Source organism: Gossypium hirsutum, chromosome A05, assembly GCF_007990345.1.
Source record: "Gossypium hirsutum isolate 1008001.06 chromosome A05, Gossypium_hirsutum_v2.1, whole genome shotgun sequence".
Lineage (NCBI taxonomy): Eukaryota > Viridiplantae > Streptophyta > Magnoliopsida > Malvales > Malvaceae > Gossypium > Gossypium hirsutum.
The window spans coordinates 23,761,051-23,776,001 of NC_053428.1; the positions used below are offsets into that span (position 1 = coordinate 23,761,051).

General features: G+C 30.1%; 1 protein-coding gene and 1 long non-coding RNA gene across 2 annotated transcripts; both read right to left on the bottom strand.

Annotated features, from left to right (window-relative positions):
- Positions 1-4,562: 4,562 nt before the first annotated feature.
- Positions 4,563-6,137, bottom strand: LOC121229498 (3-dehydrosphinganine reductase TSC10A). The gene is made up of 3 exons (XM_041114024.1): positions 5,488-6,137; positions 5,098-5,245; positions 4,563-5,001 (listed from the first exon to the last, which is right to left on the bottom strand). Exons 1-3 carry the CDS (start codon positions 6,001-6,003, stop codon positions 4,700-4,702), a joined length of 966 nt encoding a protein of 321 aa, XP_040969958.1. The 5' UTR covers positions 6,004-6,137; the 3' UTR covers positions 4,563-4,699.
- A 6,839-nt stretch (positions 6,138-12,976) lies between these two features.
- On the bottom strand, positions 12,977-13,748 carry LOC121229499 (uncharacterized). Its single transcript, XR_005927283.1, has 2 exons — positions 13,597-13,748; positions 12,977-13,264 (listed from the first exon to the last, which is right to left on the bottom strand). It is a non-coding gene; the product is annotated as an uncharacterized lncRNA (long non-coding RNA).
- Positions 13,749-14,951: the final 1,203 nt, after the last annotated feature.

Genomic DNA, 14,951 nt, shown 5'->3' on the forward strand with positions numbered 1-14,951 from the left:
AATTATTTAAATTTAAAAATACAAATAATTATTAAATTATTTAAAAGTTTTGTTTAAATTACTAAACTATTAAAATTACTGTTGTACGACCTACTTTATTTGCACCACCTACATAAATTAAAAACTCTTATTCATCTTCTCTTTTATAGTTTAGGTTCTTTTTTCTTAAAACAACTTTGAACATCAAGAATCTGTGAATTAAAATTCAAGCAACTTTCTTATATGTTATCTGACATTGACCATTAGATTGACTTAGATCTAAGGTATGTTCTTTTAATTGTCGATGAGTAATGATCTACCGTACGAATTGTTGAATCGTTGTTTTGAGCTCGATAGCCAAAATTTTTAAAAAGAAAAACTTAATAGCCCAATAACTTAAATGAAAACTTTCGAATAATTTAATGATCTTTTTGTAACATTTATAAACTTACTAATAATTTAATAACTTAAAGTGTAATTTAACTATAATTTATACTATTATTTAACATTTGATTGGATTGAGTTTCAGCTCATAAAGAAAATTATTCTAAACAACATATTTTTATAAAATAATAAATATTGTTATGATGGTAATTTTATCCTTTTATATTTTATGTAAAATCTTCAGGATTTCAATAAATAATTTTATATTTAATATTTTAACACCATTTTAACTAAAATCTCATTTATTTTTAAAATTATTTTTTACAAATATATTTATTATATAAACTTTTTTCACTCATGTGTCATAGTCTAATGTCAATTATATATTTTTGACTAGAAATACTCATAATACCTTTTTTTTTATTTAAAATTAAAATAATATACAATTTTTTGTAGAAAGCAGGCATAGCCTAAAACACGGATGCTACGTGTAAGCACTAAATTTTTATCCGACTAGAATTTGTGTTTAATTTTCAAAATTTCAAAAAAAATTTTAAAAATAAAAATTGCATTTTGACCCCTAAACTTTTCCTAAATTTCATTTTGACCCTTAAACTTTCTTTAAATTTCACTTAGACCCCCAAACTTTCATTAAATTTTATTTTAATCCTAAATTTTCTAAAAATTACATTTAGCCCCAGAAGTTTTGCTACATTTGTGATTTGGTCCTTCAGACAGGTTACGTGATTTGGGGCACCCACTTCCCAGATTTTCAGGCCACAAACATGGGTGGCTGCTCCTTCTTCACCCACTACTTGCAAAATGAAGCAAAAATCATCTATAAAAGGGGCTTTTAACCCCCAAAAAAAAAGAGAGGACACCCACGAAAAAAATCAAGAAAACTTGCAAAAAGAGAGGTTTTTTCGAGGGAAAAAAGAAGAAAAGAGAAAGGAGAGGAAGAAAGGAAGAAGAGAAGAGGAGGAGTCGGCGGCGGCACCGTGGCGTTGGCGGCAGCAGTCGACGGCGGAGCAAGCAACGGTGGAGGCTAGACTTTGAAGAAGAAGGAAGAAGAAAAGAGGAAGAAGAAAGAAAGAAAAAGAAAAAGAAAAGAAATAATAAAAAATATTATAACAGTCGGGTCAACCCGACCCGACCCACCTACGACCCGATCCGACCCAGCAGCCCAAGAAAAAACAACAAAAACAAAAACAAAAAAAAGAAACAAGCCCAAAAAAAAAGAAGAGCAGGCCATTTCTTAGCAGACCAGCAGCAGCCCAAGCCCAGGCCCAGCGCAGCCTAGCAGGCCAGGCCCGCACACACCAGCCCAGCAGAAGCAGGTCCAACGGGTTGGCCCAGCAGAGAAAAAAAAAGAAAAGAAAAAGAAGAAAAAGAGAAGGAAAAAAGAAGGAAAAAAGAAAAAAAAAGAGGTTCAATTCGTGTAACCCGTTCGACGAAGCTCGTGTTTCGGTAGCTTTTCGGTAATTTCGTTTATTTTATTTTAATGCTCGTATTTTTATGTTATTTCGTTTTAATATTATTAGCATTTTATGCATATTTATATTTATATTTTTAATTTAATTTAATTTGATTTTTATTTTATTTTATTTTAAATAATTTTAATAAATAAGGCAACGAATCGATTTAACATAAAATCGTTGATTTCATCGCTATGTTGGGTGAATATCACCGGTTTGCGTTAAACTCGATACGCCCTTTTAAAAATAAAAAAATATTCAAAAAAATTGTAATTTCAATAATCCTCGTGCTTTTAAAATTCTCATGTTTCAAAAATCTTCGTGTTTTCAAAATTCTAGTGTTTCAAAAATTTTCTTGTTTTCAGAAAAAATTTTCGTGTTTTATAAATTTCCGTATTTTCAAAAAATCATGTCTTTCAAAAATTTTCGTGTTTTAAAAAAAAATGACCGTGTTTCAAAAATTTCCGTGTTAAAAAAAAATCTTCGTATTTTCAAAAAATTTTCGTGTTTCAAAAATCTTCGTGTTTTCAAAAATTTCGGTGTTTCAAAGATTTTCGTGTTTTCAAAAACTCCGGTGATTTTAAAAAAAAATCGTTTTCTAAAAAATTTCCGTGTTTCAAAAATTTTCGTGTTTTAAAAATTTTCGTGTTTTTAAAAATTCTCGTATTTTAAATTTTTTTTAAGAAAAAAATTGTGTTTCAAAAAAATGTCTTGTTTTAAAAATTCTCGTTTTTCAAAAAATGTCGTGTTTTGAAAATTTTCGTGTTTTCAAAAAAAAAATCTCGTGTTTCATAAATTTTGGTTTTAAAAAAAATATTATGTCTTAAAATTCTCGTGTTTTCAAAACAAGAAATTCTCGTGTTTCAATCGGATCACGATTAAATATTAAATTGAACTCGTATTTTTGAAAATTAAGATAACACGCGTTTAACAAGATACCAATTTTGGGCGTCGCGAGGGTGCTAATACCTTCCTCGCGCGTAACCGACTCCCGAACTCGAATTTTCTCTGGATTCTTACGTAGACCTAAAATTACCTCTTTTTTAGAAAATTTAAAAATAAAATTTTCTTCTAAAAAGAGAATTTATTAGGTGTCCGATCACACCTAGAAAAAAAAAGATCGGTGGCGACTCCTTTTTCAAATAAAATCGAGATTCAGTTTTTAAATTTTCAATAATTACTTCGACTAGCGCCCGTGCCGCAATTTTTAGGTCGCTACACTACGTTTAACTTTTACATTGTAGCTTACATTTTCACATATGAGTGAATGATAAACTAATTTAATTCGTTTATTTTTCACTGTGTTTTTATTTATCTTTTTAAATTTAAATTCAAATTTGTACTAAATATTATTTATTTTATAACAATTATAATACATATGTAATAAATAAATAAATAAATATAAATATTTTGCTCGTGTTATTACACAGAAGAGAAGAATACAAAACAAAACTCTTCTCAGATTCCAATTTTACTTTTAGAACTTTTGAAAATAAAATGTAAAGATTTAGGATTGAGGTTCAGTTCTAGTAGAGACCGAAACTAGTTATTCCCTCAAGAAATTATCATCGCATCATGGAAGATTACTTAATCACAACGTTTCATTTACATAAAATTTAACACTTACATCGATGAAATTGCTACTATTCCGTGCGCTACAGTAATTCACTTATTTGATTCAACATTTAAGTGATTTCGCAGAATTCTATTGCACCTTTATTCCCTCTACTCTTGTAACATGAATTCAGTGGTGAGAGCTCTTAATAGCTATTCAAACTCGCACTGTACAAAATAAAAAAAATTCCCAAAATTTCTTTTAAACAAAAACTGTTATTTCTATCTCAAATCAGTGAATCACAAATCAAAGTTAAATTAACAAATTTTACTTTTTTATTTTAAATTAGACTAAAAAACAAAAAAAAATTCTCTGAGGTTCAAGGGAATATAGGAAGTAGACGTTGAGCTTACAAATCTAAAATGAATAAATCATAAGTTTTTTAAATAATAATAATATGGAGTACTCAGAGATGAACTGATGAAGCGACGACCGGTGCATGTAGCAGTTCTCAAAATTGGCTTTTTTGGGTTCTTGAACGAAGAATAATAGAAAGATTAGGAAGATGGGAGAGGGGACGGGAATAGGAACAAGCTAGAGAGAATAGAAATGGAGAAAAAAATGGAGGGTCAGAATGGCAAGTGAGAACGTGCTTTTCTAGAACCTTTGAATGACTCTACTCCATTAATAAAATTTGATGATTGAGAAAAAGAACCAGAGAGATGAGAAAGATGAAAGGGAATTGGTAAGGGAGGAGAGCATTGAAAAAGATAATGGAGGATTAAATGAGGGTTTTGGGGGGGGGGGGAGAGAGAGCATTGAAAAAAGATACTGGAGGATTAAATGAGGGTAGGAGGGAGAGAGCATTGAAAAAAGATAATGTGGGATTAAATTGGGGGGGGGGAGAGCATTGGAAAAAGATATTGGAGGATTAAATGGGAGATCATAAGTAAAAGAAATTATCTATTATAATTTTTAGTATTGAATTGTTAATATTTTAATATATTAAATCTTTAAACATAATATTTTAAATATTTTAATATAAAAATTTAAAAAATATTTTAATTATATTAATATAAAAATAATTACATTAAAAATATTATTCAATTATATTTAGTAATAATTCTTTTAAAATTTAATAGAAATAATAATAATTTATACTTAAAATATATTTTTAAAATTACTATTACATCCCATTCAACCAAGTAATTGATTATTGATTACAACTTTATTTTATTATAGTTATATTCCCTTACATCATTATTACATAACAACTGTATTTTATTTAAGTGAACCAAACTTGCTGTTACTGTTTTTTTTTTTCTGTGATTTTTTTCTTTTCTATAATCCCATACCAGTTCCATTGCAAAAGCAGAGCTACAAACCGAAACAGACCGGCAAAAACCACTTCAAGGGACGCCATGATGAAACATCTCTGAGGGGATAAACCAGCTGTAGCTATTACCAGTGCTCGCCCATCAAGCTTGCAGGGGATGCTAAAACTTCCTGATTTAATGCCTTGTATTGTTATCTTCCCAACTTCTTCGGCTTTCATTCCCGCAGATGTGCTCGATATAATTTTGGTGATTTCCGGCATTGTTTTCCTTGCTTCAAAATCACACGTGGATGGTTAATTAATGCAATGAAAATTTTAATTAATTGATTTATTTTGTAGAAAATAATTATATTAGAAAAAACTCAAACCTGGTTCAAATCCCGGAGTTTCAGTCACGGGAGGGAAAATTAAAGAAAGATGGATGTTATTCTCCAAAACTTCTTGTTGCAATGCTTCTGCTAATCCTCTTAGCCCAAATTTAGTGGCTGAATAAGCCGCAAAACCATATGTACCCACCTATATTTATTATATGAACCCACTTAAAATGGCTAAAAATAGCTACAAATATATATTTTTTATTTTTCCAAATGATTATAAGAACCAATCAAGGCTAATATCTCATTTATTTTTTTATATATATATTTTTTTAATTTAGAAAAAGAAAATGGAACGGGGATAGAATTTATGCAAAAATTATAATAACAGAGAAGATTATTAGTATTAAAACCTAACACGTAACAACTAAGGTACAACTAAACCTGGCCGGCCATTGAAGACATAAGAGCAATGGAGGCTGGTCCCTTGTCTTTTCTATCCTTCATCAACGGCAAAGCTGCTTTGATGACATTGAAGCTTCCCATCAGATTCACATCTATCATCGTCTTCATCACATCTAGTCCTTGGGTCTCAAACTCCTCAACGTAATACACCCCATGGTTAACTACTAGAACATCGATACTGCCAGCCTCGTTTATCGCACGCTCAACGGCATCGTAGTCACGAACATCAGCACTAAAGATCGAGACCTCGACTTCATAGGCTTGACAGATTGATTCCTTTGCTTTTTGGAGCTGGTCAACGGAACGAGCCAAGAGGGAAATACGCGCTCCCTCCGATGCAGCTTGTTTGGCTATGGCTAGCCCGATGCCCATTGAACCGCCTGTTATGAAAACGTGTCGGTTTTTAATAGGTATGTTAATGGGCCGGGGCCGAACGATGAAGTAGAGGAGGAGGAGAAGGAGGACTGGTAGGAGGAGAAGACCGAAGAGCACCATTGAAGTTTAATTTGTTTTAGGGAGAGAAATAATTAAGGTTAAACAAGTATCTCTCTCTATATAGGGTCTAACATTATTTACCCCTTGTATTCGGGAATAATACGCAAGTTTTAAGCATAAATCTGAAAACTGGTGTTGTACTGTAGTCTAGCAATTAAGGTTTAATAAACTCGATGATCTTTGGATGCTAACGGAATGCCTGGGCCCTAACAGAGAATCAACACTAATCATGATTGCAAACATTGGGTTTATCTTCGTTTGGCTGTCCCCTTCATCTGTTTTTCAGTGAAGGATACGAAATTCCATCCTTGAAAAAATCGGAGCTCCCTTATAGCCTCTAAATACGTTGTCGTTTGACCTAATGCGCTAATTCTAACATGCTTTTCGCCTGCAGGCCCCAAATCCCTTTACCTGTAACGGTCACTGTTAGAGTAATATGTTAAGACGTGTATATTGATTAGCATGTATGGTGAGCTGTCAGTATATATTATTTTCATTTGGTTGAAGTAATCTAACAGAAAGGAGTGTAGGAAATAGGGATATTATCTATTTTTAATAGTTTTATGTCACATTAGTAATTTCATCCTAAATTTTAATATTTTAATTTGGATTTAATTTTTTCCAAGATAAAAATGTTGAAATTCAAGATAAAAATACTGATGTGGCATAAGACTATTAGAAAAAGGGATACAGACGACGTAGCGTCACGATTTTATATAATTCTTTCTCGATAATCAAAATCTATCTAATTAGTTAAAGTTCTCTTTATGATTCTGACTTGTAAAGTGAAATGACAATTAATTAATGATAGGTGTAGAGAAGTAGTTTGATTTGAATTATAATAAAAGGTTTTATGGTAAAAAATTATTAAAAAATTTTAATCTTAAAAAGTAGTGTTATCTATTGAGTCTTTATTGACTAAAAAAATAATTAACTAGGCCCTTCTATTAACGGAAATTATTAGTTAACGGGTTTAATTGTTAAAGGTGTTAACATGGCTTCATCAAGAGATAACATGTGGTAGGATGTTTACGTGGCATGCTATATTAGCAAAATAATTTCAATTTTTTTAAATTATAAAAAGTAATTCAAAAAATTATATCTGGAATGAACTTGGACATAATGTTGCCCAGGTTCATTTGAATTTAGACAACTAATTTGCCTATATCGTTTTATACGAGTTCAAAACTAAAAAAACATTGATAATTATTTAAAATTATAAAAAATTCAAAAAAATTATGAAAAAAATTTTATATTATATAAAAAAATTATAATAATTTTTAATAATAATTTATATATACAAAACTTGAATATAAAAATTATTAATTCAAATTGAAAAGTTGCACTAATAATTTTTATATTCAAATGTTGTATATATAAGTTATTATTAAAAAAGTAACAATAAAAATTATTGGATTTTTTTATATATAATATAAAATATTCGAATATATATAACTTATTTATATAAAATTATTGGTTTTTAAAACTTTTTTAGAATTTTTAAATAATTATTAAATCTTTTTATACTTTTTTTAGTTTTGAACTTAACTAAAACGAATTTGGACAAATAGTTATCCAAATTCAAATGAACCAAGACAACCATATATCTAGACTCATTTCAGATGTAATTTTTATTAATTATTTTTAAATTATTTTATAATCTTTTAGAAAAATATTTTTTTTAAAAAATTATTTGAAAATGTTTTAAAAATTTTTGAAATCTTTTTACTAAGTGAATGGTCAAACCGATCAACTAATAGTTTTCGTTAATGAAAATGCCTAATTAATTTTTTTATCATTAAAGACTCTAATAGGATGGACTTAATTGATTTTTTCATTTTTTTAGTAAGGAATTTTTTATACTCTTAAACATATAATAGATTAATTACTTATAAATTTTGTTTATATATCCATGTTAGATGGTTTTATTACCAATTGAAATTGGGATTGGTTGGTAAATAGAATTGAAATAGGAGGATTAACATCACCTAGAATATCCCATATCTATGTTGTTAAGACTCTTTATTTTTCTTTTTAAATACCAACAATCCTCTTTATAACAATCACCTTTATAACAACCAAATATTTAGAAGAATTAGTTTTTTATGTTTTATTTTAACTTTCTATAACAACGTTCCACTTATGACAACAATATCCATGGTTATGAAATACCTTCTTTATTAAATTAGTTCTTTATAACAACAAATTGCCTATAACATCAATTAATATCGTGACACCCATTTTCTAATGTAGCGATATTAGTCCTGTTTACTCTACTTTTTATTCAAATAAACCCTAAATGGTTCCCATTTGTTACGAAACTTTAAAGAGAGCCTAAAAATGACTTGAATAACTTAAAATAAGTCCATTTATGTTAAAATAAAGTTTTGAAACTGATTTTCGAGTTAAGTAATCTTAGTGACCATATGACATCCCTTGCACTTGATGTATCAGATCATTTCGGGTGAAGGATGTTATAAACATATGCCAAGCCAAATGTTTTGAGAGGTGAAACTATCCAACAGGGAGACTAATTGTGAAACAATCGAGGCAATGTGGTAGTTCTGAGACGAGTCAAACTAGTGTCATTTTGTGTAATGGCCTAAATTTAAGGTTATCGGAACAATGGTTTCGTAACCATAGATCTGATTTAAAGAGAAATTTATTTCAATATTTTTGCTTGAAAATTGATATGATAGGAAAATCGTATGAAAATATTGATAGAAAAATTTTACCGATTTAGTGATTAGATAGAAAAAGAAATTATTGAAGAAATTATTGAAGAAATTGGGTAAAAACAAGGTATCGAGACCTCTATCTCGTAAAATCGAGTCAAAAATAATTTTATAAATATTTATGAAATGTTATTAATGTGGTATTAAAATTTCGTTAGGAAATTTTAATGTTTGGGTAGTCAATTAAATGAAAAGGACTAAATTGTCATAGGTGTAAAAGTTGCTAGAATGATTAAATAGCTTAAAAGTCTAATGAGAAAGGATTTAAAAGGCAATTAGACCCAAAAGTTATTTGGGCTGGACGGCAAGGGTATGAAATCAGCAGAAAAATTGATAAATTAAGGGTAATATTGGAATATTGCAAAATTAACTAAATAAAACTAGGACTAAATAGGAAATATCTAGATTTCTCTTCATTTCTCTTCAATTCCAGCAGCTAAAAATGCCATAGGAGGGTTCTCTAAGCTGGTATTTCATAATTTTTACATCAAGTGAGTTAATCCTTGCCTTTTTCTTGTAATTTTTGTGTTTCTAAGACTTTTACAACTAGGTCCTACTATTAAATTCATTAGTTTTTGATTTCATGGATGAAATTGAAAGTCACCATGGTTGAGTGCTGTAAGTTTATGATGAAATAGAATTAAATTAAAGTTTTAATTTGTTTATGAGATGATTTTATTAGGTAATTTCAATAGAAATTAATTTTTAGGACGTAATTGTGAAAATGCTTGGAATTAAAGTCTATTGCTGAAATTCTGATTCCTAAAGGTTGTAAACTAGTTTAAGGTGATAGAATAAAATGTTAATTGAGAAAAATCAGCTCAATTGAGAGGCTAATTGAGTAGGGACGAAATTATCATTTATTAAAAGCTTAGGGGAAAAATGGTAATAAACAGCTTGCACAAAAACAGTTTGGACAGCAGCAGTAGACTAACTTTGAAAAATCACCATAAATTGTAGAAATCGAATTAGAAGATAAAAAAAAAAGAATTAAAGCTTATTGAGTCTAGTTTCTCATAGAAGAAATACTGTAAGCAATGGATTTGTAAATTTTGAGATATAATGAATTTTGTGAGACAAGGTCAGAATGAATTCGGGTTCCCCTGTTATGACTTTGAAAAATCATAAAAAATTTAAGAAAAACAATTATGGGCTTAAATTTATATGTATAGAATCCTTAATGAGTTTATTTTTAATAGAAACAAATTAGAACATTATTTGAATTCTGTATGAAGAGCTAATTAATTTTTAGTGAAGAATGGTCAGAACTGTCGACAGCAGAACAGGGGTGACTTTAAAGAATAAACTGTACTGATTGGCTAAACAAAAAATTCTGAAAATTTTATGGTAAAAAGATATATGAGTCTAGTTTCAGGAAAATTAACGGATCTTAATTTTGAGTTCCGTAGATCAAGTTATAAATAATTTAGTGACTATGACTCAAGTAGACAGCTTTGAATAAACTATAAATAATAGTTGAATTATAGAGAATGTTGCATATGAACATGAAATGTATTAAATTGATAATTAAATTTATTTATTTAGATCCGGAAGATTCAAATACGAAGCTAGATCGAGGAAAGGAAAAAGTTCGGGATTAGTAGATTTTTACTGTTTACAAACAAGTATCAAGGTAAGTTCGTGTAACTTGAATTATTTTCTTAAATGCTTGAAATGCATGTTTTTGATATGAATATGATTTGAATGTTCATTATATGGAAATTTATGAAACATTGATATATTTGATAAAATGGGAAGAAATCCCGTTTGAATGAAAGAAAAATTCGATGGATCTCTGAAAAGGAATTGACGGTAAAAAGGATCTAGCCCGGACGGATGATCCTATCCTGATATAACCCTCCCGAAGAATACGTGTAAAATGGATTTAGCCCGAACGGGTAATTCGAATTAGGGTCTGAATTTAGCCTGAACTGGTAATTCAGATCCAAGCTCATTAGAGTAATTGTCGTTGCAGGGGATTTAGCCTGGACTAGTAATCCCGACAATACTCTATGAGTTTATATTGCAGGGGATTTAGCCTGGACTGGTAATCCCGCTGCAAGGTTGAGGTTCGCGAGAATGTGCTATCTGAAATGGAAATGTGCGCACATGAATATGAATTGACAGACCCGGAATTGTACACTAAAAGTGTACCTCTGAAAATCCATCGAAATTCCGATAAATCCAATGTGATAAGTATAAAAAAATAACAATGAAATGGAAATTATGATATTGATGAGCTCATCAATCATGGTATATATTATTGGTACGTGGAAATTATTGTACTAACTTGAATGTTGAGTTTGTGCATATTAGGGTAATAATGCATTGAATGAATATATGGATGTTTATTGTATTGTATTGAAAATATTAGGTAAGTATAATTCTTGTTACATGAGCTTACTAAGCACGAAGTGCTTACCCCGTTTCCTTTTTCCCTGTTTTGTAGTGTTAAGAGCTCGGAGGTCGGATTTGGTCGGAGACACATCACACTGTCAACCTCAGGATTTCAGTATATAAAGAAACTTTATTTTGGAAATCAATGACATGTATAAGCTAACAAAGTAAATGTTAACGTGAAATGAATGTAAAGTTAGCCATTAGTATGGTTAACAAACCTGGTTTTAGATATGTGATGACGTTATCTTATAAATATGCATGAATTTATCTTGAAAATATGTTGAATTGATTTGGTTGATGTGGATTGGTCTCGACTTAATATTGCAGGGAAGGTTAGATATTTATAAAGGGGCTATATTGAATATAAAAAAAATTAATTCGTAAACTCCGGTAATGCCTCGTACCCTATTCCGGCAATAAATACGGGTAGGGGTATTACATTTTGAATATACGAAGAGGGTGTTGCAAGAATGGATGGGGGAGAATGTCAAGGGCTGCAGGTTAATTAGGGCTCATTTGACTCACTTGAACTAGTCTGATTCGTGGAACATATAGAGAAACTCATTTACTTGAAGTCTTGATGGCCTAATGAAACACCTCAGTAAAACTAGAGTTATCACGGTGATTACTTTGTAACTTAAGAGAAAAGATTGTATAGAGTTTAAATCGCTTAGGATTCTCATTTAGTAGGTAAGTTTAATCTCAACCATTAATTGAAACTGTATCATTTAATCAAATACTTTTTTTAGAGTATTTACTCAAACACATTATATGTATTTCTTATGACTTTTTGAGAGTTAAGCGAATTTAAAATTAAATTTTCACTTAAAAAAATGCGACTTACAATTATTAAATTTCTAAATTCGCGAAACTAGCTTCATAAAATTCTCATCACAAAGAACTAGCAGATCATGAGAAGTAGTAGTAGCAACACGTTTGAATTTCTCATTATCCTTCTCCCTTATTTATCGCTACCGCCCTTGTTCTCTCTTTTCCCCTTAAAAAAAAATACAGTACTTTTATTTTTTTCTCTATTTTTCTTTTTGGGTGTTACTTTTACTTTTCTGAACGTCTAAAATGTAAAAATATGTGTCAATGTGTAGCCATTTTATTAAAAAGAAAAGAAAAAAATTGAATTTTCTGGCGTATAATAGAATTTATGGCCGAACAAATAATTACTCTTAAAATTACTTATTAGAATAATCTTTTTTAATATGAAAATTCAACTCTAATTACTTTTTTAACATGGATCACTAATCTAGTTTTGCAAGTGAAACTATCTCAAAGTAATTATAACATATACATATACATAGATAAACCAAAAATGCACACTTTTTATTTTTATTTTTGTCTTTGTTTTAAGCAGGGTAAGGTTGCTTATACTGATTAACGATAGCGAGACATTCATCTAAAATTTATTCCACTTGCTGTTTTTTATGCGAGTAGTTGTATTTCTCTATAATCTCATAGCCTCTCCATTGCAAAAGCAGAGCTAGAAAGCGAAATAGACCTGCAAAAACCACTTCAATAGATGCCATGAGGAAAGATGTCTGAGGGGATAAACCAGCTGTAGCTATTGCCACTGCTTGTCCATCAAGCCTGCAGGGTATGCTAAAACTTCCTGATTTAATGCCTTGTATTGTTATCTTCCCAACCTCTTCAGCTTTCATTCCAGGAGATGACTCCAATATTATCTTGGTGATTTCCGGCATTTTCTCCCTTGCTTGAAATGTTAGTACAGAAATGAACTCCACTTTATAACTTCATGGCAGTAAAATCTTGTCGATATACACAGTTATGATGGGGCAAATGCAAACAAATTAAAAGTTAATCTATGATTTGAAAGAAAATAAAAATATATTCCAAACCTTGTTCAATACCCGAAGTTTCAGTAACGGGAGGGAAAATTGTACAAGCCCGTTTGACCCCCTAGCCCAAAACCTATTTCCTAACCCTCAAGCCCAATACCCAAACAAAAGCCCAAATAACTCCCGGGCCCAAATAACCTTAACCCTAGCCTAAATTAACAAATCAGAAACAAAAGGACAAAAAAACCTAGCTGCTGCCTCCCCGTGCCAGGTCTGCCACCGTCTGTCACGTCCACCACCTCACCGCCCAAGTTGCACCTGCAAGCATTAATAGGAGTGGACAGAAAGCAAAAAGAAAGAAATGTAATGGCTATTTAAAAGCCAGATCCAAAAACTGTAAAGGGATTGAGACACTTTGATGAAATAATAAGCAATATTAGACAAAAGAAAAAAAAACAAAGCCAAAAAACTCAAGAATCACAGCAAAAACAGATCGATCGGAGATTAAACCGAAGGTTTATCCTTATTTCTCTTCATTCTTTTTCTTTTTTTTGAATCCATTCGTATATAATATTTTCACCCTATTTTAAAACAACATATATACTAAATACAAACATGTAGAAAACACAAAAAAAAGGAGAAAATTTTACCTTTTTCGAAACTCCGGCAACTGTGCACGGTGGCCGGTGACGGTGGCGCACGGCGTTCCGGCGACCGGCCCACTGGCCGGGAATCGCCCCTCTCCCCTCTCTCTCCCTTTTTTTCTCTCCTCAGCAGCTAAAATGAAGTTTTTAGAAATTTTCAGGCTTTTATAGTCTACCAAAATGGCACCGTTTTGGTGCCCAGTTTAAAACGCAGAAATGACGCCGTTTCAGGCAATGACCCGAGGACCCGACCCGCCTATGACCAGGGTCCGCGTGTTTTTGGACTGAGGGGTTATTTGCGCTTTCAGTCCTTCCGCTTTTCCAAGGCTTCACAATTGAGTCTTATTTAATTTTATTTTGGCCCTAAAATTTACTTCGTTTTCAATTTGGTACCTTTGCGAACTGCGCCGTTTTAGTAGATCGGGATATTTACTCCTTTGGTCCCTCCTGGTTGCTCGCGTGTTCAAATTAATCCCCTTTCCCTTCATTTATTTGAAATTCGCCTCAAAATTCCACTGTTAATTCAATTTCATCCCTTTTTTCACTTTTCCTCATTTTTCTAATTTAATTTTAATATTATTTATAATATCATATTTTATTATTGTTGTATTTTTATTAATAGTTCATTATTATCATTTTATAGTATATATATATGTTATAAAGTATTATTAATAGTTTCAATATTATTATTCTTATTAACGTATATGTATGTTAATAATATATTTTGTCTATTTTTTTATACATAGGTATATATATGTATATTCCTCCTTTTAATATTATGTATATATTTTGATATATTACGTGTATGTTTTGTTTCGTATACTATGTATATATTACGTATATGCCTTTAACATTATTAGGTATTTATTTATATATATTTATATAATATTATTAATAATTGTTTTTTTTACATTATTACCATTTCTAATATATATATCGTACATGTCTTTATATATAGTATGCATATATCGCTCGTATTATTAGTTATATGTATATCTATTTTCAATATATGTTTATGTAATGTTTTTAGTATTATCATTATCTTTGTATTGTTACTATCGTTATTATATCTTTCGTTGCCGTCACTATTGCATTATCACTTTCATCATTATTATTATTACTAACATGTACATATACTATATATTTTTATTATATTACGTATACGTTTTTATATATACGTTATGCATATGCATTTTTAAATATTTATCATTATGTATATATATACTTTTTCTCATATATTTCTTATTACTTCTATTATGATGTATGTACCTTAATACATATATGTATATACTACTGTCGTTATCATTTTCATTTTATTTTGCCATTTTTGTTACATTTATCTATTTATTTTCTTGCGCATT

What these genes read in the sequence shown, in the direction of transcription:
- LOC121229498 (XM_041114024.1), bottom strand. Translation starts at nt 6,003, where the DNA reads ATGGTGCTCTTCGGTCTTCTCCTCCTACCAGTCCTCCTTCTCCTCCTC. An exon ending in TGTCTTCAATGGCCGGCCAG is followed by an intron (nt 5,246 to 5,487) that starts GTTTAGTTGTAC and finishes TAATAAATATAG; the next exon opens with GTGGGTACATATGGTTTTGC. An exon ending in AACTCCGGGATTTGAACCAG is followed by an intron (nt 5,002 to 5,097) that starts GTTTGAGTTTTT and finishes GTGATTTTGAAG; the next exon opens with CAAGGAAAACAATGCCGGAA.